A 24,489-nucleotide genomic window follows, 5' to 3' on the forward strand; every position below is an offset into this window, starting at 1 on the left:
TGCTCTCATGGACAGCCCCACTCCCAAGCTCCCCACAAGGATTCCTGGAGGATAGCGTACGGTGCATTTCCTCCTTTCATCTTTCTCAAAGACATACTGTAGTACAACTCGATGCCTTCCCTGCTGTATCTCCCCTATTTTTAGCTCTTTGACCCATTGTACTAGCTCCCCTTTCTCTCCAGAGAAAATGTAGCATCATGGTTAAAATCTTGGCTCCCAGCATGAGATTGCTTCCGTTCATCCCATTCACTACTTATTGACCGTGCGGTCCTGGGCAAGTTCATCAACTTGCTAAGCCTTGGTTTCCTTATTTACAAGCTTGACCTAAAAATGGTACCTACTTCATAGGGTTGTTGTGAAGACTGCAGGAAGATATGCAGATAAAGTGCTTCAGGCATAGTCAGCATTTGGGAAGTAACTGCCTGCCAACAACCCACGGGGAAATGCCCTGGCTTGGGAACCAGCATTGCTGGATGCACTACTTTCTCGTGGTGCAGTTACAAAGGACCTCGAACTGGGTGGCTGAAGACGACAGAAATTTATTTCCCAACAGTTCTAGAGGCTAGAAATCCAAAATCCAAGTGTCTCCAGGGTCATGCTCTCTCTGAAGGGTCTAGGGGAGAATTTGACCCATGCCGTTCTCTTAGCTTCGGGGTGTTTCTGGCAATCCTCAGCATTCCTTGGCTTGTAGACACATCACTCCAATCTCTGCCTCCATCCTTCATCCTGGTATTCTCCTTGTGTGTGTATCTTCACATGGTTTTCCTCTTCTTTGTGTGTGTCTGTTTCTGGGTCTCCTCTTCTTACAAAGACACCACTCATATTGGATTAGGACCCACCCTAATGATTTCATCTTAACTTGATGACATCGGCAAAGACCTTACGTCCAAATAAGGTGACATTGACAAGTAATGGTGTTAGGACTTCAACATATCTTTTTTAGGGGACACAATTCAACCCATAACACAAGGGAATGGATTCTTGTAATGAACAGTAGACTGTTTCCCTTCTTTCCTTCCTTCCTTCCTTCCTTCCTTCCTTCCTTCCTTCCTTCCTTCCTTCCTTCCATCCATCCTCCCATCCCATCCTGTCCCCTCCTCTCCCCTCCCCTTTCCTTCCTCTCTTCCTCAACTGTTGTTGACAAGTACAGAATACTTGTCAAATTCCCCAACCTCATTTTCCATGTTCCAGTTTTTCAGTATTATATATAACACTTCAAGTGAGGTATAACAGATACTTGCTACAGACTCCTATGATTGGGACACTTGACTGAGGTGATATCAAGAGTATTTTATTTTGTTGTGTATTTTGGTAGCCACACGATACTGATGCCTCAGATTGGGGTTGGGATAAATTATAACAAACTGATTTTTACCTCCTCTTTTGCTCTCAACTCATAACCATCTCTCATGCCCCTTCAGCCCCTTTATCTGTTTCTGAATGCAGTCTTGAGCGAGTTAATATTGATGAACACGGTCTGAACTACTCCTAGAATTGGAATGGATATGCACCCACAGGAAATACTGTGGGTAGTCTGAGTGGCATCTAGACTTCAGAGCCTGGACGAAGCATCCTGGGGCAAACCAATGGCAAGATACACCTGCTGTGGAAAATAACCCATCACTAGAACAAAAAAATCCAAGCTGTCATATGCATGGTATCACATTCCTTCCAGACTTCCTACCCCACAGTGTCCCTGAAAAGTCCCTGAGAAGCCATCAGTATTCAGTCCCTGAAAAGCCATCAGTATGTTTATGGAAGCCTAAGAGACAGTCTATGCCCTTGAAAAGAAGGGGGAGGAAGGCTTGGGCAGTGGCCGTCCAGATGCCCCGGCCTGACCCTTCAGAAGGCTGCTGCGTTAGTGTCAATGATGGATTTCTCCCAATATTGACTTTGAATTATAAACAGGGTTGGATACTGGCAGCACAAAACCAACATATACATTCAGGAACGAAAAGGTTGCTCTTGACAAGAAAGACTGGCTATTTCATATCACTATTGTTTTCTCCTTCACCACATTTCTTCATTTCTTTTCCTTTTGTCTTCATTTTCTTTTCAATATTTGTATTTTGCATTGACATGTCTATTTAAAATGTAACAAAGATTAAATGTGATTACTGTAATGCTTTCTATATTAGAAATAAGCAGTGTGGATAGTCTATACTGGGGATAATTTGAATGTGGTTAATTGGGACTTGACAGGATCATTCTTAACCATTTTCTTGGGAGGGTTTTCTTTCTCAGGAAAGTTTTCACAAGTTCTCTTTGATTTGAAAATACACACTCTACAGCCCACCCTTGTGTCCTAGTGTTACTTTGTTTTCCTTATCAAAGAATCCCCCTCCCTTTGATCAACATGGGGGTTAGAGGTGCCAATCTCCCCCATCCACTTCCCCACCCCGATCCAAAGTCAAAAACTCATGAATAACTTTTGACTGTCCAAAACCTTAATTACTACTGTTCACTAGAAGCCTTTCTGATAACATAGAGATAGGCATATTGTTTATTTTATGCGTATTATATATCCTCACAATAAAACATGGCAGAGAAAAGAAAATGTTCTTAAGAAAATCATGAGGAAGAGGAAATGCACTTACGGAACTGTACTGTATTTATTGAAATAAGTGTGTATAAGTGCACCTGGGCAGTTCAGTGGTGGCATCGTCTTGTACTGTGACTGGACTGGTAGAACGCACAATGGAAACTCACTGCACAATTGGCGAAATGAATGAATGCGACAGATAACTCCAGAAAAATCCATTTTATAATTGACTATTGCATCAAGGCCCTTAGAAAACAGGACAGTTTCCATGCAATGAAGTACACTGACCAAAATATCCCCAAACAATAACGGCAGGAAAGAATACTGCTCATTATTTTCCAGCCCTTGTCCTAGCTATGACGCCTCACTGCTGGTGGAGTTGGGGCTATCTGGATCATGCCAAGTTTAACAGGCTATAAATAATAGATCAAGGCTAGATGCAGGCTAATGGCACCTGCCATAAAACGGGGTATCACAATTGGAAATCTCCTAATGCTCATAATGTCCCTCTTTAATTCATTGGTTATTAGGAAAATAAGAAAATGGATAAAAACCCTCATTATGCACTCATTTCTCTGCCTGTCAATTAAAATTAAAGGAAAAAAGAAGGCAGGATCGGATTTGTGAAATTAAAACGTGTTAAGGGATCAAGAAGACATCTGAAATCTTCCAGCGGGAGGCATACCATTAAGGCTGCCCCCCCCCCCCCCCCCCCCGTGTTTCTCAGGACCAGCAGGAAGGTCTGGTGCATCCCTGGTACATAGCAGGGACTCAGACGTGGCTGAACGACTGGATGTATAAATGAATGTTTCTGAGTTGTAAAAGCTCCTGGCATCAGCGATACAGTCATCCGCTTGAAGGAGATCCAATTGCAGATAATAATGGGCAACCCATCCTCCCTGGTCAAGAGAACCATACGTCCAAGGAAGACCCTACGTGTTCTCTACAGGGGCTTGAAGCTTTTCCATCAGCAGGTGATGTACGGGCAAGGGAATGTGGCTTTGGCCATAAGATTACTTTTAAGGACGTTCTTTTTAAATTTGCTTCAAGGCTAGTCTACCAGTCAACCTTGACTCTACACCAACACAAGGGAGAAAAAGTTTTGCAGGGTGTTTTCAGTGACACCAACCATAGTAGAAAGTAGGTCTGTCGGTTTTCTATTGCTGCCATAGCAAATGACCAGAAACCAAGGGTCTGAAAACAGCACAGAGCTGTTCTCTTACAGTTCTATAGATTAATACTCCAGCATGAGTCCGACTGGACTAAAATCAAGGTGTTGTCAGGGCTCAGTTTCTTTCTGGAATTTCTGGGGGGCAATCCATTTCCCTTGCCTTTTTCAGTGTCTAGACGATACCCACATGCATGGCTCATGGATCCCCTCCTTCATCTGCAAAGATAGCAATCTAGGCTCTCTCCGATCTTCCTTCCATCACCAGATTTCCTTCTCTCCACAGCTGGGAAATGTTCTTCATTTCTAAGTACTCTTTTGATGAGACAGTTCACCAACCTCGCATCTCAAGGTTTTTACCCTTCATCCAACTGCAAAGCCCCTTCTGCCATGTAAGGTAACATGGTAATGGGTTCTGGAAATCAGACCCTGAACATCTTTGGGGACCATTATCCTGCCTAACACACACACTGCCTATAGTAGGGGTACACCCTTCTCAGTGATGACAAAGATAGGCAGGAAAGTATTATTATCTGGGTACATCTCCTCTCATTCTCCAAGTGTCCTGTATTTCCATCTCAATCATTTACCTTCTTGCATACAGAGTAAATTATTTCATATTAATATAAGGCATTTAGCTAGCTGAACACAATGAGCATGCTTCCAAAAAATGAATAAACTTATTATACATCATATATAATAATGCCATATGTATATTTAACATATATGTAGATACGTGTAAATGAATATAAAAGAAGAGATACACGTATTCGTATACGCATATTATTAGCATTTTAAGAGCTATCTTGGTGGAATTACATTACTACTCAAATACAAAATCACTTTCCAATTTTCGCTGCCCAGAGTAAAAAGAATATCTTCAAAGAGTCAAGTATGGGCGTCTCTTGTGCATTATGTTTCACGACAAAAGGAATGTTTACACACAGTAAAAAAAAAAAAAAAAAAAAAAAATTAAATCTCTAAAGAGCTACAGGTTTAAACCAAATTGTAGATAGTTGCTGAGTAGCTAGCGACAGGCACAGAGGATTTATAAACAGGAATGAGGTGTGGGGTTTGGCCTCGTGAGGCTTACAGTTTGAGAGAGGAGACAAATAGTTATAGGTAAGATACAAAATAACATTATAATAAATTGGCTTTGGGAACAAGCGAGGCAAGCTTTTATTTAAAAAAATTTTTTTTAACGTTTATTTATTTTTGAGACAGAGAGAGACAGAGCATGAACGGGGGAGGGGCAGAGAGAGAGGGAGACACAGAATCCGAAACAGGCTCCAGGCTCTGAGCTGTCAGCACAGAGCCCGACGCGGGGCTCGAACTCACGGACCGCAAGATTGTGACCTGAGCCGAAGTCGGACGCTCAACCGACTGAGCCACCCAGGTGCCCCTAGGGAGGCAAGCTTTTAAGTAACAGGTTTTGGCTAGATGTTGGGGGGGGGTGTGGGCAAAGTTGGGGAGAGCTCCTCGAGAAATAAGCATGGAAGCTTATCTTCAGTGGTGAGTGATGTTTGCTCCGCAGACACGAGATGGGATATTTTAGGTGCAGGTCACAGGGCTGGCGATGAGGAAGTACACACGTTCTCAGAATGGCCGTGGTGGACAGTGAGGTCAAGCTGGGATGGTAAGATGGGAAGAGACTCTGGAGATCTCACCTTCTGCCTGGAATGTGAATGTGAATGTGACGGCCGGAGCACTGGAAGCCCTACTGGAGCCTGAGGATGTGGTCAAACTCTAAGAACACCAGAGCAGGTTGTTGGGAGGAGTGTGGGCTACTTTTACATAAAAGGGAAATAAGCTTTCATCTTGCTTAAAGCTTATTTCTTTATATATTCTTTTTATTACGTGCAGTTCAAGTTAACCAGAAATCGCTGGTTCTTAGCCCTGGCCACACACTCGAAATTCTGGAAGTGTGCAGAATCCGGGATGGCCAGACCTGACCTTCAGAGATTTGGGTTTGATTACTCTGAGGCAGGGCCTGATGATCAGTAATTTTCAGTGCTTCCTAGGTGATCCTAGTTTCTATGAAGCCAGACGGTGATAACCACAGTTATAAAGTCGTTGGATGGGGAGCGTCAAGCTTCGCAATTATTTTGGGAGGTTGCTACAGTACTGCTCCGAGGTCAGGTTTAGAAGTGAGCCGTAGCAAGAGACAAGCTGGAACCACAGAGGGCCAGGCATCTGCGAAAGGCCCAGGAGAGGCGGTAAGGAGGGTGTGATGGTGAGTTTCGCGTGGAATGGATTTCACCTTCCGGAAGGACACAGGGCAAGCAAACAAACGGGCTGTGTCACATGTGGCACCCCCACGACCCGCTTGCCACGGGGCCCCAAAACTGCTTGCCTGGCCCTTCGCCTTAAACTGAATGACGTGGTTTTTAACTTGATCCTTTCTTTACTCGTGGTCGACTTTTAGGGAGACCGCAATTTTTTTTTTCGTCCCAGAAAATAGAAGAGATCGCCTTCTTTTTAAAGCGTGCTGGGGAGAGGTGATGGAAAACGAACTACGCTTTTCTCAGAAAGTCTTCTTGCGTCTTTGTTCTGTTTTTCGCGAGATGGCTAAATAATGTCTTCTGTCGGGAGTCCATTTAGCATTCTGTCGGTGGGGTGCATCTTTCTTTGGAACCTGCAGCGCGCTCCGAACATCTGACAGGCTCACACCTGATTAATCCCTCTCCCTTTCCTGTCATCAATATTATTTAGGGGCAGTGGTCAAACCATATTGACACTCTGCTGACATCTTCTCTGGTGCCCAATTACCTTTCTGTCATGATACAATCCATGAGGTGACAGGAGGTTCTATACTGTGCCAAGCAAGCTGGCACCAAAATATCCCTGAGACAGAATATAATGTATCATTTTTATGCTTTCCTCTGGAAATGGGGAGAGGCATTTCCCTACCCCCATGGCTAAGAGGTCTTTCAACTTGCAGGGCTGCTTGGCATCTGGAACTCTCCAGCACCCGCCTACCTGTGCCTTGCTCATATTTCCTATTTCACATCTCAGGGTGAATTCCTAATGAAAGAGCAGAAGCCCTTGCCTGGAGCTCTTAGCCCCGACCCACATATTGAAAAGTAGTTACACTTCTAAACGAGCTTAGCTGCTAGACTTTCGAGGAATATCCTATTTAGATGCAACTTCACAGTGCAGGAAATCTGACCGGTAGACTTCAGACAGGAAGTAGGAGGACTAAAATCCAGGGGGTCATGGAACGTGTCTGAAATCTGCACTGTGCTGAAATACACTGAAACTCTGGGGCCCTGTCAGTTTAAAGTTTCCTTTTTCTGTCTTTGCTTTTTAAAAAAATTTTAAAAAATATTTATTTATATTTGAGAGAGAGAGAAAGCAAGCGCGGGGGAGGGGCAGAGAGACAGAGACAGAATCCGAAGCAGGATCCAGGCTCAAAGCTGTCAGCACAGAGCCCGATGTGGGGCTTGAACTCAGGAGCAGTGCGATCATGACCTGAGCCGAAGTCGGATGCTCAACCGACTGAGCCACCCAGGTACCCCATCTTTCTTTGTGTTTTTTTAAGCAAAGCTTAACTTAAATGAAGAAAGAGAGCCTTCATTAGATTAGAAGGTCAGCTCCATTTATGTCTCTAAAAAGGAAACGTATGGATAACTACCCATTTTAATATTTCATTTCACACACACACACACACACACACACATTTGAATATTGGCTACTGTTTTGGTTGGTTTCGCGACCAGAAGAGCATTACTCATAACTGATACCCATACTATTCATAATATCACATCCTCTAATAGGCAAGAATCAGACGACTGAGAATCAGACGACTGAGAATGTTGTCTCAAGCAGGATCCCAGAAGGATTAACAGCACCAGCATGAGTTTTACAGAATTCAGATCGAGATAAACCGTAGTCTTCTGCAGGTAGGTAAAGGCTAGTGGCCTAGATGTTGTGTTTCACCGTGCTACATGGGAGAGGAGCACTCTCCAGCTTTCCTAGAAACTCACCCCAATACTGGGGACAACAGAATCAAGAATAGAGTAGCTTTTGTGCTGTTATTGAACATTATTCTTCTATCTGCTTTCTTAAGAGTCTGGTTTAATATTGTTTTGTTATGTAATGGGATGCCTGTGAGGGCCCTTACTTTTCCATATAAGATTTGGAAACTACTTTTAGAAATTTTAATCAAACAGGTTAACTATAATCACAGCCAAAAATCCAAAGGGTAAATAAGATGTAGAATGGGATAAAGACAAGACTCCATATCCTTCGTCTACTGGGTTAACTCTTTTTTTAAGCTTATTTACTTATTTAGAGAGAGAGTGAATGTGGGAGGGGCAGAGAGAGAGGGAGGGAGAGAGAGTGAGAGAGAGAGAGAGAGAGAGAGCACGCATCCCAGGCAGGCTCTGCACTGCCAGCATGGAGCCCAACGAGGGGTTCCAGCTCACCACTGTGAGATCATGACCTAAGTCAGAATCAAGAGCCTGTCACTTACTTAACTGACTGAAACACCCAGGCACCTGCAAAGTAAACCATTAACAAGAGTTAGCACAATGGGGCACCTGGGTGGCTCAGTCGGTTAAGCGTCTGACTCTTGGTTTCGGCTCAGGTCACCATCTCATGGTTCATGAGTTCGAGCCCCACGTCGCGCTCTGTGCTGAGTGTGGAGCCTGTTTGGGATTCTTGCTCCTGACCCCGCCCCCCACTCATGCACTCTCTCTCTCTCTCTCAAAATAAATAAATAAACATTAAAAAAATAGTTTATTTTGTATGGTTTCCAGAACTTGCCTATATGTATATAAGGGTTATGGCTGTATGTGTATTTTTTTTACAAAAACAGACTCATATTGTATATTCTTCAGCTTTCTTTTTGTATTTTTACTTTGGCTATTTTTCTATGCAAGTGTTTGTGTATCTACTTCCTTCCTTCAACAACCCAATAATATAATTACTTAAGATTCTATTGATGGAAATTTCTGTTTGGGTTTGTTTTGTCTTGGCTGCTATAAAAAATGGGGAGAAAAGTACCTACATTTGTTTGTATTTATTTAAGAAACTAAAATGCCATATAGTAAAAAGTTCAAAGAATATGTGTTAAAGGTTTGATAGCAAATTGCCCTTATTTTAATAATTATTTTTGAGAGAGAGAGAGAGAGAGAGAGAGAGAGAGAGCATGAGCAGAGGAGGGGCAGAGAGAGGGAGACAGAATCTGAAGCAGGATCCAGGCTCCGAGTTGTCAGCACAGAGCCCGACGTGGGGCTCGGACCCACGAACCGTAAAATCATCACCTGAGCTGAAGTCGGACACTTAACGGAGTTAGCCACCCAGGCGCCCCAGGAAATTGCCTCTATAAGGCGGCTTGTTTGCCACACTCTACACAGAGCATATTTAAAAATTTTTACAGAGTTTATGCCTGGCTGCAGAATATCTCAGCATGAGTCTGGAGTTTTCGAATTGTGGTTCTCCCACTTGTTAGCTGTGTGACCTTGGGGAAGTAACTTAACCTCTCTGGGACTTAATTTCCTGATTTGTAAAATGAGCATAAAGTAAGCACCTTAATCGTAGGGTCACTGTAATGTGTCAATGACACGGAACATTGGAGCTCTTGAAACTGTCTGACACGTGATTAACATCCCCAAACGTTCACTATCGTGATCTGAGCCACATGGCAAACGAGAACGCACACGCAAGCATTTCACTTTGAGTAAAAGTAAAGACGTTTCATGGAAAGACGCTATCAAAGATGAGATGAAACTGTTTATAAACGGTGAGAAAATATATAATGATTCCTTTTCAAAACATTCAAAGTACTTAACAGTTGTTGGTAGGAAGCTGAGCCCAATGTTTCTGGTTTTAAAGCATTAAAGAGGTTCTGCTGTCTATGTAAAGTTGGTCATGCCTTATTTCTATTTCTAGCCCAGGAAGACAAGCCAACTCCATTCAGGGCCAATGGAATGGGGCACAAGTTAGTATGTACCTGGTCTTTTCTAAGACGGAGGTGGGAACTGCTCCCCAACTGTAACACAAAGACTGTGTTAATAGCTTTTCACCTCCCTCATTTCCCCCGGCGTATGGGCTCATGTTGGCCCGCACACAGTTACCCAGAAATTCTCCAAGTGCAACGAGAAAAGGGCAGTGAAGCAATGACTAGCACGCCTTCACTGGTAATTCCATTTTTGGCATTGCTAATTTCAGATGTGATGAGTGAGCTCATTGAGTCAGGCGGCAAGAGACCACGAATTACCCAGTGGTGGGCACTTAGCTGAGACCAAGGCTCACTTAATTAGGGTTCTGGCACGGTAGGTGGGAATATTTACTGTTGCTGAGAATAGTAAATCATAAATGTTAAATTACGTTCAGTCTCAGAAATAACTGTGTAAAACTTCTCACGGCACAGATAATCAGGCAATCACAGAGATGGTGAGAGTTCTCATAGGTCATCATAGCTTTGCTACGAGGCCCACTTGTGTCCTGAGCTATAATCTCATTTATCCCAGCTCCATTTTTGTGTATTTTACTCTAATAAATAAGAATAAATGCTTAATCTAAGTTTTAGAGTTCCTCTAGAAAAAAAAAGAACATAAGACATGTAGTCTGTTTGGTTAAACTTTAAGTTTAAAATTCACATACGGCTAGTTAGACACTAAATTCATAAATCATTAAAAAGATGGAAAAACAATGTGAGTAGTCTTCCTTGATCATGATATTATAGGAAAACATTGAACCAGAAGTTTGGAAATCTGGGTCTTAGCCTTCTCTTTGTTTCTCATTTCTAATATAATTTTTGGAAATTTATTTAAATTTTCCTGTGCCCCAATTTATGCAACTGTAAATTTATGCAACTATAAATTTATGCAACTGTAAAATTGTTAACAACTTTAGCTAGGGTTGCATTCAACATGCAAATAGTAAAAATAATATGTCCTACTCTAATGTTTAAAATAAATGTGTATTTATTTTTGGGGTGGGAGAGAGAGAGAGAGAGAGAGAGAGAGAGAGAGAGAGAGGGAGAGAAAGAGGGAAAGAAAGAGAGAGAGAGAGAGAGACAGGGCATGAGTAGGGGAGAGGCAGAGAAAGAGGGAGACACAGAATCCGAAGCAGGCTCCAGGCTCCGAGCTGTCAGCACAGACACGGGGCTCGAACCCACGAACCGCAAGAACCTGACCTGAGCTGAAGTCAGACGCTTAACCAAATGAGCCACCCAGGCGCCCCTCTAAAGATTCATTTGGAATCATGAAGACTTGCACTGAAAATTATATAATTAAGAATTGCAAATAGCTATGTATCCCATATTATACAATTTACAGAATGTTTTCATATCCTATAATCCGTTTACTCGCACAGAAGTCTGCCAATCAAGATTTATTTTTATTATACAGACAACAAATCTGTGTTTCAGAGTGGTTGAAAGCTTCCCTCAAAAGTGTCAAATCTATGTCATTTGTAAAGCATCCACATAGCAAGGCCTTTGCCAGGTGCTGGTGAATTCAAAGACCAACAAGACATCACCAAAAGCTTTCTTTCTCGTGCTAAATAGGGAAGATCCTTTTAATAGCTATTTATGGTGAACATATTCATTATATATTTCAGTTTTCTCAAAAGATAGTGCTTCTGTTAAAGGGGACATCAGACAAGTTTCACAGAAGCAAAGGGGTGGGGTGTCTGGGGCCCCGAGAAACTGTCAACGGTTATGATCCGATCACGTCTTGCCAGAGCAATGTGTGTGAGTGCCGTCGAATAGGTCTGTCTGCGATGAGTCTGCTCACCTTTGATCTGAATTCGGGTATGTTCTTGGAAATGATTTCAGATGCAAAGGCATTTCTCTGAAGTCTCTATTTCTTACCGGCAATCCCATTAATGGCACCTCTCTGGATTTAGACATGATGTTATGCTGTCACCTCCAACTTAATACTTTCCAAGCGGAACTCACCATCTACTGGCTCAAAGCTTTATTCCTTAGCCTGATGCATGGCCCTGCTTCCATTCCATTTCCAGGTGCCCAAGGGGCAGCCTACCCACATTCCTCCCCTACTTCTCACAGAGGCCTAATTATCAAATTTGCTAGACACGTCACAACATCTCATACACTTTCCTCCTTTGTGTCTGTGCCTTCGTTTCACCTTAAGCCCTTGATGTCTTTCAAGGACTGTTGTGACATCCCCCTCCCCCTCTGCCTGCTCCATCAAGCCTACCTCCACAGGGCTCATCACTGGGAAATCCAAACTCCCACCATGCCCCGCAAAGAATGGAAGTGCTGATGTCGTACTGCCCACATGCTTAGCGTTACTGTGGCTCCTCTTGTCCACACTGCATTCCAAATCTACTGTGCGGACGGTTGCTCAAACTGCTTCTCCTCCAAGACAATCTTGCAAGGATGAGTGTGCCCAGCAAACTCTTTCTTCTCTCTCAAGCATCCTTCTTCCTGTGAGCACCTTACTAACCGCTCCCTCCACTCCCTCAGTCAGACTTAAATTTTCTTCCACTGGTTTTGGTGTATCCTGTAATACCTTCATCAGAGCACGGATTGTATTATGCTGCCTGTTTCTGTGGGTTTTTTTTTTCCTCCAACTGGTTTTTGAGCCCTTTCAGGACAAGATGCAAGTTCTATTTACCATTGTATCCCTAGCACTCATCAGGATGTCTGATAAAAATGAATTTCACTTGGCTATATGCACAAGATTTCCTTTTTTCCTAATATGTCAACTGTCTTCTGTGGTAGGATGAACCCTCCGCGTTGCTAGACAATGAGCCACCCGGGACAATGCTCCCACTTCTCCTTCTTGGAGAGGACACAGTCAGCTTCTCGAAGGGCCTGGGATTCAACGTTGAACTGACTAATGAATCCGAGTCTATGGAACTTGCTTAAGGACACACACACCAGTAACAAGCGACAACAAGAACATAGGTCAAGGCAGGGATTCTTGTCCTTGTCATTCAGTGTTTTATCCCCGGTACCTGGTACACAAGATGTTCAATCAATATCTGTTGAGTGATGGTAGACTGACTTAATGAATGAAAAGTCAACTTCAGAGCCCTGCCTTTGGCTTCTGTTCTCCTGACTTCCAGTCTTTGCGGAGCGTGTGAATGTGTGGGTAGAGACAACTTCCGAACAAATAAGCTTAAAAATTGAGTATCATGCTTTTCTCTTTACAATAAACCACAATCAAAGAGTAATGGTAGCTACTTGCACATGCACGCACATGCAATTCTAAAACACTGAAATATACAGCCTTGCTAATTCATTTCATTTGCTGAGAGAAAATCTGGAAAATAGGTAGACGCCCTACCTAGAAATCGTAAAAGTTTACAATTAGAATTAGTTTTCAGTTAACCGGTAGAATGAACTTGCCTTGTAAATTGTCTTTCTAAGTAGTGTGAACCAGAAGCAGACAGAGGTAACCTGTGGTTGTTCTTGGGAAAATTCGGAGCCCTGCTCTCTGCTGCTGGCCGGGGGCAGGAGAGGAGCACAGAGGGTCCTCCCTGCTTCTGAAATTGTGAGAAGCAGGTGTGTGATGTGTATTTCTGGGGAAAGATGCACTTGGGTTTACAGACTTTCACCTAAAGTCCCGGGGCCTCTGTTTTGCACACGGAATGACAGCTGATTTTATCTTTATCTGTTACAGATGCAGACCCAGCCATTCACTGTGAAGCAGAACAAAAGCCAGGAGAGGGACGGAAGAAACCCAAGATGGATCTTTCCTGAACTTGATCTGTATCAGAGTTATAAACAGTTCAAGGCACGAAGAAACAGTAGATGGGCAAACACTGTTGCTCAAGATAGAGCAAAGAATGACGTTCTCCTTTCCCTTCCCCCTCCTCTTTTTCTCTCAGGCAGCTTCTCAAAGCAAACATTGCAGGAGGTGGAAGGAGACCATTTACCGGGGACGCTCTCACATGCCTGCCCATGGGCTCCCTGCCCACGGCCATTCCCTCTGTTGTTACTAAGCACGTTTCATAATGTAAAGCACCATCTTCTACATGGCTCATTATTCTTCTCTCTGAATAAAATGGGAATGCATCAATTTTGTGCCTGTTTATTTCTGAACGCACCCGCTGTAATGCTGACCTCTTTCTGCTTTTATGTTTTTTGGTGCATTCCTGACATTTGTCACCTGGGTTACTTCCCAGACACTGCTACCCTATTGTCCTATTATTTCAGCAATTTTCAAATGGTCTCTTCTACCGAATCGCTCTGACCTGAAGGCCCGTGGGGAGGGGAGCATGCACTCACCACTGCTTGTAATCCGCATCGCAGTTACAGTAGTACTTTGGGTCTGTGCAGTTTCGCTCTATGCCGCACGCACACTTCTGGATCCCGGGCCCAGAGCCGCCCCAGTAGTAATGCTTCTCGTTGGCCTTGCCGACCCACCAGGTGTAAGGACTTCCATCTATGAGAAAAGGAAACGGCACAGTCAGGTAGATGAGGCACGCCTGCTTTAATGCCACACACACACCCTTGCACCCAGAGGTACCATCGCGGTCCGGTAGACCGAACATCACTTTACCCTCTTTAAAAGTAAACGTGTTTCAATAATAGGAATATTTAAAAAAAATCACGATGGGCAATGGTAAGTTTCCCCACCAGAATGTGCACCTCCTTCCCTGGAAGACACTTTGAACTTGAAGCTTCAGGAACTTAGGTGCCCCCCAGTGCTGGCCATATGGGGACACTCCTGATGAAGGCATATAGACCATGCACTGATTCTGTAAATTACAGTTGAGCTCACGACTAGCCGCGCTCTTCTGTGACATGAGAGTCTGGGGGATCACTGACTATTAGAGCCAGATGACCTTCATTGTGTCTTAAGGCGATCTCCTTATTTTGCAGGTAAGGAAACTGAGGTCTAGAGAGGCGAAGTGATTCTTTCAATCACACCACGGATCTGCTCCCAAACCAGAAGTGTGACACTATATCTCACAAGATATTGTACAACATTCTTACGTAATACACTTTCCTTTTTGTTATTTGGCCTAATATGCACTCATGTATTCATTCATTTATCCACTCATCAAACAGTGCTTGAGTTTCCACTGCATGTCAAACACTCTAAGAAACTTGGCAGCATGATGGAGATAAAGATTGAGTTTAACAAGATTTATGACACACGGGAGCCTGAATGAGGGAAAAGAGGTCATGAAGAAAAGTTTCCCAGAGAAGGTAAAGTATTTGAGCTATGTGTTGAAGGCTGAGTGGGCATTACTTGGGTGAATAAGGATGTAAGAGAGGTAAAGGCTTGTAGGAAGAGGAAGCAGAATGTAAAAAGACTGAGAGGTAAAGTTCTATATGGAAAAAATATATAGGAGTATATAGGTAGAATATGGTAGAAAAAGGCTGAAAGGGTAGCAGGGGTAGGTAGTAATAGATGGGAGATGAGGGCATATCACAAAAAATCTTTGTCTAAATAAGAAGTTACTTTGCACTGGCTTATTCTTGCTTTTCAGTGTTTCTTTCCTCCCAACTTAAAGAGATTGAACTTCGTCCTGTAAATCATGTGAGCCAATTAAAGGATTTTAAGCAGGGAATTATCATAATCAAATTTGTATCTCAAAGATCTATAGTAAGGTGAAAGATTTCCAGGGGATAAAGTCAGGGAGGCCAGAGGTGATGCTCCCACGTTAACACAGAAGAGAAATAATAAAATAGTAGTGGAAACGGAGAGGAAGAGAAAATAGGAAGAGATTAGCAAAGTATAATTGGTGTAGGACTGTTGGGATTAGGGTAGCAGAGAGGACAGGAAGAAGATGTTGTGGAATAATCCCAGGCTTCTGGCTTGGGTGATACGTTTCACCAAGATAATGGGGGAGGAAGATGAGAAGCTTAGGGAATGTGTTGAAGAAAGGGTGATGGACTTGATACATAAAACAGGCGATTGGATGTAGAAGTCTGGATCTCAGGAGCATTATTGGGCTGCAGGTCCCATTTTAGGAACCATGAGGGTAAATGAGCAAATACTGGTAGCAGGAGAGATGCAGTTGGAATCTTTTAGATCATAAGAGCACTTGGAGAAGAGAAAGAGGCAGATGGCCATGGTGGAAGTCAGGAAAGGGAGCAGTCAGAGAGGGTGGAGGGAAAAAAACCAAAGAACTTCTAAAAGACAGTGTGGTCTGAATTGTCAGATTTCAGAGCAAAGTCCATGAAGATGGGAATCTTAACTTCTTCTTTTAGTCTGACAGCTCAGCGCTCACAGGAGACTTTGTTGAGGGGAGTTTCAGGTGAATGATGGCAAAAGAAGCTAGGCAGCAACAGACAGGGGAGGGAACAAAATGGGAGAAGGAGAGGTCCTAAGAAGAGCTTCTCCTGCAGCAAGCCGGGAGGGAATGGAACCTACTGGGGGCAGTGTCAGCCAGGAAGCCGAGAAGGCCGGTCAAAGTCTTCAGGTATATGGCTGGAATTCCAACTATAATAACTCAACCACCCTTTCAGGACCCTAGGTGTGCACTTGCCCCAGTATTTGTGTGATTGCTCAGAAATAAAAATGAGGCAAGAGCCATACTGGAATGGCATAAAAACTGCTACAGTTCTGTCTTTTTTTTTTTTAAGGTAAATTATTTATTTTTATTTTATTATGGAAGTATGGTTGACTTACAACATTATATTAGTTTCAGGTGTACAATCTAGTGATTCGATCATTCTATACATTACTCAGTGCTCATCATTGTTAGAGCAGTCCCCATCTGTCACCACACACATTATTACGATATTTATCAACTGTATTCCCTCTGCTGTATTCTTCATCCCTGTGACTTATTTATTTTATAACTCAAAGTCTGTACCTCTTAATCTCCTTCACCCATTTCACCCATCTTCCACCCCCCTCCCTTCTGGCAATCACCAGTGTGTTCTTTGCATTCATGAGTCTGGCTTTTTGCTTGTTCATTTGTTTTGTTTTTTAGAATCCACACGTAAGTGAGATCATATGGTTATTTGTCTGTCTCTGACTTATTTCATTTAGCATAATACCCTTTAGGTCTATCTATGTTCATGTAAATGGCAAGATCTCACTCTTTTTATGGCTGAGTAATAGTCGATCACTCACACACACACACACACACACACACAGAGACACACACCATCTTCTTTATCCATTCATCTATCAATGGACACTTGGGCTGCTTCTGTATCTTGGCTATGGTTAATAATACAATAAACATAGGGCTGCATATATCTTTTCAAGTTAGTGTTTTTGTATTCTTCGCATAAAACCCAGTAGGAGAATTACTGGATCGTATGGTAGTTCTATTTTTCATTTTTTAAGGAACTTCCATACTATTTTCCACAGTGGTTTCACTAATTTACATTCCCACCAATAGCTTATGAGGGTTTCCTTTGTCCACAACCTTGCCAACACTAGTTATTTCTTGTCATTTTGATAATAGCCATTTGACTGGTACGAGGTGATATCTCCTTATGTTTTTTTCTTTACTTTTTTAAATGTTTATTCACTTTTGAGAGAGAGAGAGAGAGAGAGAGAGAGAGAGAGAGAGAGAGAGAGAGACAGAGTGCAAGCAGGGGAGGTGCAGAAAGAGAGGGAGATGGGGAATCTGAAGCAGGCTCCAGGCTCTGAGCTGTCAGCACAGACAGCTCGGACAGCCCAACTCAGGGCTCCAACTCACGAGCCATGTGATCATTAACTGAGCTGAAGTTGGATGCTTAACCAACTGAGCCACCCAGGCGCCCCTCCTTGTGGTTTTGATCTGCATTTCCCCGGTGATGAGTGATGTTGACCTTCTCTTCATTGGTCGTCTGGATGTCTTCTTCCAAAAATATCCTATTCACATCCTCTGCCCATTTTTTTTATCAGATTACTTATTTATTATTTTTTTGGTGTTCAGTTGTATAATTTCTTTATATTTTTGGGATATTAACACCTTATTGGATATATCATCTGTAAATATCTTCTCCCAGTCAGTAGGTTGATTTTTCATTTTGTTGATGGTTTCCTCTGCTTTGCAAAAGCTTTTCATTTTGGTCTAGTCCCAACAGTTTATTTTTACTTTTATTTCCCTTTCCTGAAGAGATCTATCCACAAATACGTTGCTAACGCTGATGCCTAAGGGTTTAGTGCCTGTGTCTTCTTTTATTAGTTTTATGGTTTCATGTGTCACATTTAGGTCTTTAATTCGTTTTGAGTTTATTTTTGTGTATGGTGTAAGAAAGTGGTCCAGTTTCATTCTTTTGCATATAGCTGTCCAGTTTCCCCAAAACCTTTTATTAAAGAGGCTGTCTTTTCCCCATTGTATATTCTTGCCTTTTTTGTGGTAAATTCATTGCCCCTGTAAGTGTGGGTTTATTTCTGGGCTCTCGATCCTTTTCAATTGATCTATGTTTTTTTGTTTTGTTTTGTTTTGTTTTTTCCAGTAACACACTGTCTTGATTACTATAGCTTTATAAAGTATCTTAAAATTTGGGATTGTGATACCTCCAGTTTTGTTCTTCTTTCTCAAGATTGCTTTGGCTACCTGGGTCTTTTGTGGTGCCACACAAACTCTAGGATTACTTGTTCTAGTTCTGTGAAAAATGTTACTGGCTTTTTGATAAGAGATTGCACTGAATCACTGAATCTGTAGATTGTTTTGGGTAGTATGAACATTAGTTCTTCTAATCCATGAGCATGGGATTTGAGCAAGGAAACATATCTTTCCCTTTGTTTGAGTCATCTTCAATTTCTTTCACTAATGTCTTTAGTTTTAGAGTTTAAGTCTTTCAACTCCTTGGTTAGATTTGTTGCTAGGTATATTGATCTTTTTGGTGCAACTGTAAATGGGATTGTTTGTAAGGTGGGCAATTTAAAGCAATGAAACTCTCCTGGGAGGTTCAGCCTTGATGTAATAAATGAGCAAATGCACTGACCTTGGAAAAGAGTTAGACAAATATTCTAATACATACAAATTTCTAGATTTTTCGGTTGTGTTGACTTAATTTGGAAAAGTTATTATTTTTCCCTTTGCAAGATCATTTATGGCATATGAATTTTCAAAAAGGTATTTGACTTGATCTGGTAAATAGTAGAGAGAGATTCCAGTATCCTGTTATGAAGGGCAAAAGAAGCCAGCTCCTGAGATGAGGTCCATGCCGAAACCCTATCTTTTCCTATCTGAGCCATGTCCCAGCGTACAGGGAGCTGTGTTTTCTTTCTACCTTCAAGGTGGCTTTGTTTGTTTGTTTGGTTTTGTTTTTGCTCCTCCCTTCTCTCTCCATTAAAGAGTAAAGCATGGAAATTCAGATGCTTCCCTACGTTGCAACCATGACCAATAATAAACTCTTTTTGTGATGCAGTCAAGAGTTTCAAAAAACAAGGCTTGAAAAATTCCACTTATGGAAATTATAAAATCTGAGCCAGACCATCTGGCCAGTAAGCTGAACAAGGTCTCTGTTGATTCTATCTCTAGGCCATGTTACAGGGAGAGAGCAAAGGTGGATAGTACCATGCTGACCTTGCAAATGCTCCTGGGGCCTTCCAGATCACAACTTGATCCCCGAAATGTAGAAGCATGACCTAGACTGGTTATCACGTTTATTTATCGCACTGAATCTCTCCAAGGTAACCTAATACTAAATTCTTTCCTTCAAAGGAAATTTGGGTTATTACCATTGTTTGGGGAACGAGGAGGTGCCAACCCACCTGACAGAGGAGAGGAAACAAACCAGATACCTATAGAACTGGGGTTAATGGACTCTCTGGCAGGAAACTCCTTCACCCTCCCCGTCATTCAAATAGCCCTTGGAAGAGCATATATCTAAAACCTCAGCTCAATTTCAAATAATTTCTTCCAGCAACTAGTAGAACAACCTAACACTGTTATATTTTCATTATAGACATCATGATAAAATGCATGAATGAGAGAAGTTGAATGTGGCTCAGTATTCTTTATAGAAATCAGAACATTGTCAGGAAAAGGAACAAGATCATTATCAGCCTCTCCTTTAGCAGGTGATTCTGAGAAATGTGTGGTAGGGGAAATAGAAGAGAGAACCTTCTGATTCCTGGAGGCAGGGAGTGTGGAGAAGTACCCGGAGAGGGCGCTTCATTGTCAAGTTGTTTGGGCAGTGGGTGTTCCAGCGGGAGGCCTAAGCTCTGTGTGGAATCCAGGCTCTGAACTAATCTCACATGGCCAACCTTCACTTTCTGTACGGAGGGACTCTTATTAGACACCAGGGTGGGATCTGGTGTGGGGGGGTGTGATTCTGAACTGACATTTCCTCTGGTCAGTGCAAGGAGGTGACACTCTAGTGACCAGGTGAGAGTAGCCCAAGTTCCCAGCTCTCCCCCCAAACCTCACCTCTGTGTCAAGTTACAGATGGCCTTAGATGGCTACTGTTCCCAGTTAAGGTGGGGCAAAATCAATGTTATTTCATAGGAAAATAAATTCCGAGGAAAATAAATTAAGCACAGTACAACATGTTTAACTAGCTGTTTTCACATGTGCCACGGACAGCAGAATGCCAGTAAGGAACACAGATTCCAGGGAAAAAGCAAATTGTACCCTTTGTTATTAGCACTGGCACATTTGGCTAAATCAAATCACTGTAACTAAAATAAATTATTAATTTGGCATCTATTTTATATTCAACAAGAAAATGGTTCAATTTTCATTGAACAAAGAATTGCCTTATTCTAGTGCTATGCTAATAAGGTGCTACTTTTTGCTTTATAAGTCATTATTTACTGTTAATTGGCTCAGGGGGAAAAGCAGTTAAAGATGATAAAGACGGAAAGACTTTAAAAAGACAAGAATATGAAGTGGTTAGAAGAGAAAGAATTTAATTACCCAGCGCCGAGAGTTCAAGAACTTCTCTAATCTCAAAATAGACCAGATTTTTGTCAACTGTATTCAGTAGGTGTAACCACCAGCACAAGATTAGTAATGATGGCCCATATTCAAAGTTAACTAGAAGCTGAATTATCAAAGTAAGGGACATTGTATTAAAACAACCAGATATAGATTGAATTACACAGAATTACTACACTGTTTGTACTCAAGATCAAGTTTCATTATGCTGAAGGGTTTATTATTGTTTGGATGACTAACTGGGGAAGGAAGAAGGAGGGAGGACTTGAAGAAGCCAAGAGATCTCTCTAATTTTCTCCACTAACAAGGTGTTTCAGAAACCCAAGGGCAAGTGCATGGGGACCTCTTGAGGAAAACGTGGTACATCTGCGTGATTTTCACAATGTGTTCTTCGACACTTCCGGGCTACACGAAGTACCTTAATGGTCTGCTTAAATACACGTTACCCTGGCACACTCTTACGGTAAGACCGAGTAGGGTCTCTGGGACATTTAATTAGCTCCATATCATCCACTTCTAGAAGATATTAAAAACAATGCCACGAGGCTTTATTGTCTCTAAAATGAAAACTTAAGAAGTGTATTTTTAGCCTGGTGAAATCTCGTTTTATTTTACCTACTACGATCTATTTATCTACAACTTCCGTTAGAGAATCACAGGGGGCTTTTTAGCAGAGGAACTAGAACAGATACAACCGCGGCAGACACCCACCTTCGGCGCTCAGCTCCACCGCCCCCTGCTGGCAGTTCCCCTCACCGTTCCCTCTGTTTGGCAGCATCCTGGCTCTTTGAAGCCCCCTACCGTGCAGGATCCAATTTCTAAAGAAGTGACTCTCGCTCTGAAAAATCCCCCGTTTTCTCCTCCCTTCTGTCTTTTCCAAAGCACCACTGAGTCTTTTTCCCTCCGCTTCACTGGTCAGTTTCAGCTGACCACTCTGATCTGACTACAGTGCTCCACACCATGCCACAAATAGTGAGAATAGGCGTACTAAATAAAGATATCTTTAAAAAAAATTTTTTTAGAGATGTTTTTATGTATTTTTGAGACAGAAAGAGAGCACGAGCAGGGAGGGGCAGAGAGAGAACGAGACACAGAATCGGAAGCGGGCTCCAGGCTCTGAGCTGCCAGCACAGAGCCGGACGTGGGGCTCAAACTCATCAACCGTGAGATCATGACCTGAGCTGAAGTCGGACGCCTAACCGACTGAGCCCCCCAGGCGCCTCAAGATATCTTTAATTGGTGTAATTCTAGACTGTGTGCACACAGCAGTTGGTACCTGCGAGAATCTTCCCTGCAACGCAAACATGCTAGAGAACAAGGAAGGTAAAACCTTACAGGAAGCTGTCGGCCGGGCTGGAGCAAAGAGGAGTTTCAGAGGTGCTGTAGCCACTACAGAGCCCGCTGGACAATCTGGAAGATCGAGCAGGCCAGATCCCCCTTTTCCTTCAGCATGAGATGGGCACTATCCAAGGGTTGCAAAGCCCTAAAGCTAGTGCCGAGTCACCTTGCCCCCAGGAACTGGAAGAGGGGACAGGCCACCTGTCCTAGAGTTCTCTGGCCTAAATAGAGCCAGCCTCTCTTCTTCCACATGTAGAGTCTGTCCCCATGCAATGACTTCTAGGAGCCAGACGATGGCAGCCCAAGTCTCAGCATCCCCATGGAAAGATGAGGGCTGGGAGGCCAAGTCATGGAGCGACTGCTGCTGTGTTTTCTTGCCTCTGGCAGGACATTAATACAGAGAAGCGTTTCCAATTTACCTAAGAGGACATCCACCTGGGGCTCTTGTTGACCCTCTAGATTCCCCGGCCTACAAAATAAGATCTACAGAATAAGAATCTCAGAGGAAAATCTTAGGGCTCGGTCACTAGAACCCTGATGATCCTTATCGTCACATAGGTCTGCCACACAACTGACCTGAGATGATGACAGCGTACATTAGTTCACAGAATACTGAGAGGCTCAGTGCCCAAGTGCCATTGGAGTACCAGTCTAGGACTTTATTTTCCAAGCGAAGATATGAAAAGTGTTTATTGCAGTAATATCTCCATTTAAAATGCCCAGTAATTTTTTTCAGAATAACGTGCTCATTGCAACCTTTCTTTTTCACTCTATTCTTAGTAGCTATTTGTCACCTAAGAGACAACATTTGGTACCTATAATATTATTCGAGAGGAGGAACACAGCCTTCCACAGTGGCTTCCACCTTCTCAAGCTGATTCCAGATGTAAAGCTTGTGTCACAACAATCCAGAGCTTTTTCCGTTTCACAACCACGACCCTGAGTCCTAAGGACTGCGTTTTACTATACAGAGTAAGAACCTTAAAAATAAAGGTAGGCATCAGACATGTTGGCATTCTCATAGATACAAAGGTCTATCATCTCAAGCTGTCTCTACGTTTTGTAAAAACATTAACCTGGATAACAACATTCCCTTTTGTTTCCTGGCCATCTGATTCCATGTTATTCTCTGTTAATATAAAGATCAAATGGAGAATGAATCCAAAAAAGTCCCATGGAGTTCATACTGCAGACAGTGTGGTGCAGTTGGGAAAACTCATAATTTTGAAGTTTTAATAAAAACATTCAATATGGTAGTTAAAGGTGAGCATTTCTCTCTCTCTGATTGAATGTCACTAAACTCATTTGATTAGGGATGAATAGAAATGAATGTAGCTGATTAGCCTTACGGTGCATCTTTCAGGATTATGTTGGATCCTTCCATATTTTATTAATTTGAATAGGGACCAAATATAGAAATGGAGAATTGAAGTTCAGATCAAAATGGACCTTAGCTGAAATGTTAGTTAATTAAAAATTAATTTTACTGCATAATATTTAAATTTATTTTATTGAACCAAACTTAATAGATTTCAATCAAGGACTGATTCCACCGAGCAGAATTTGATTGAATTGAATCAAATCACTTTGAATCCCATTCAAATGAATTAGATTTTATTAATGTGAATGGAATTGAAGTGAGAGATCAGAAGGGGGTTCATTATTCTGAGCAGTATTAAAGAGAACAGACTGAACCAACTCCTCTATGTTAACTTGGCCTCAGTTTCCATAGAGGTCATGGCGTTTGTGGCCCCCTCAATCGCTCTGGCTAATTCCTTTGTACCATGGCCCCGGGAACAAATGTGATTAGTAATACCAAAGTGATCAGATACAACTACATGCTGTTTGTAGCATTTAATAATACACTTTTCTAGTCTTTTTCACTAGAAAAGCCCTTGACCAATTATTTAAAATATTTCTTTTTCACTAGAAAAGTCCTTGACCACTTATTTAAAATATTTCTTTTTCTCTTTATAGAACAAATGAAGAGGGTATAAAATTGGATGTCAGAGATAATAATTTGCTTGAGTACTGGCTGCTCCTTTTATTTTCCATTTAAAACTGCATTTATTTGTTAAAACATGTCTTACCCCAGCCCATCATTGAAACAGAAGTAGTTGATATCTTGTGCCTTGACTTTTATTGATAGATAGATAATGGATGCACCTTGGCTTGATTTATATTTAAAAGAGGAAGGTAACTTTTTAAATTAGTAGCAAAATATTGTTTTGCAGTTAAAATGGCATGCTCCATATTCAATAAGCACCTTTTCAGTGCTGGAGAGACAATTTAGGGAATAGGAGTGAAAACCTGGTTCCTAAGCTTTGGAGTTAGCGGAAAGATGTTTATGTTCCATAATTTACAATGATAAAAGTTTTATATCTAATGGGGCATACACATAATAAAATGGGGGGTGGGGGGGAACACATTGGATGTCATAGGAGTGGTTCAGGCAATGGGTCCTGAAGGATTTCGGAGCAGGAAACAATTCCCAAGGATCAAGGTGGACTGGAGGGTTTCCATGAGGAGGAGGTCTGACTGCAGCTTTGATGGAAGGGTAGGTAGGATCTAGAAAACCAGGATGAGGATATGAGCGTTTCAGCATCTCCTGAATGGCTGGGCCAAGACATGAAGCCAGAAAACAAATGACTTTTTTCTGTAACTATGGGGG

The 24,489-nt window shown here is 42.2% G+C and overlaps 1 protein-coding gene across 1 annotated transcript in view; it reads right to left on the minus strand.

Moving 5' to 3' along the window:
- Positions 1–24,489, minus strand: part of CNTNAP2 (contactin associated protein 2) — a 1,972,370-nt gene that overhangs the window by 420,637 nt on the left and 1,527,244 nt on the right. The window contains exon 14 of the mRNA XM_058723957.1: positions 13,921–14,077. Coding sequence (XP_058579940.1) covers positions 13,921–14,077 — 157 coding nt within the window. The remainder of the gene's footprint in view (positions 1–13,920; positions 14,078–24,489) is intronic.

This window comes from Neofelis nebulosa, chromosome 4 (assembly GCF_028018385.1).
Source record: "Neofelis nebulosa isolate mNeoNeb1 chromosome 4, mNeoNeb1.pri, whole genome shotgun sequence".
NCBI classification, from domain to species: Eukaryota; Metazoa; Chordata; class Mammalia; order Carnivora; family Felidae; genus Neofelis; species Neofelis nebulosa.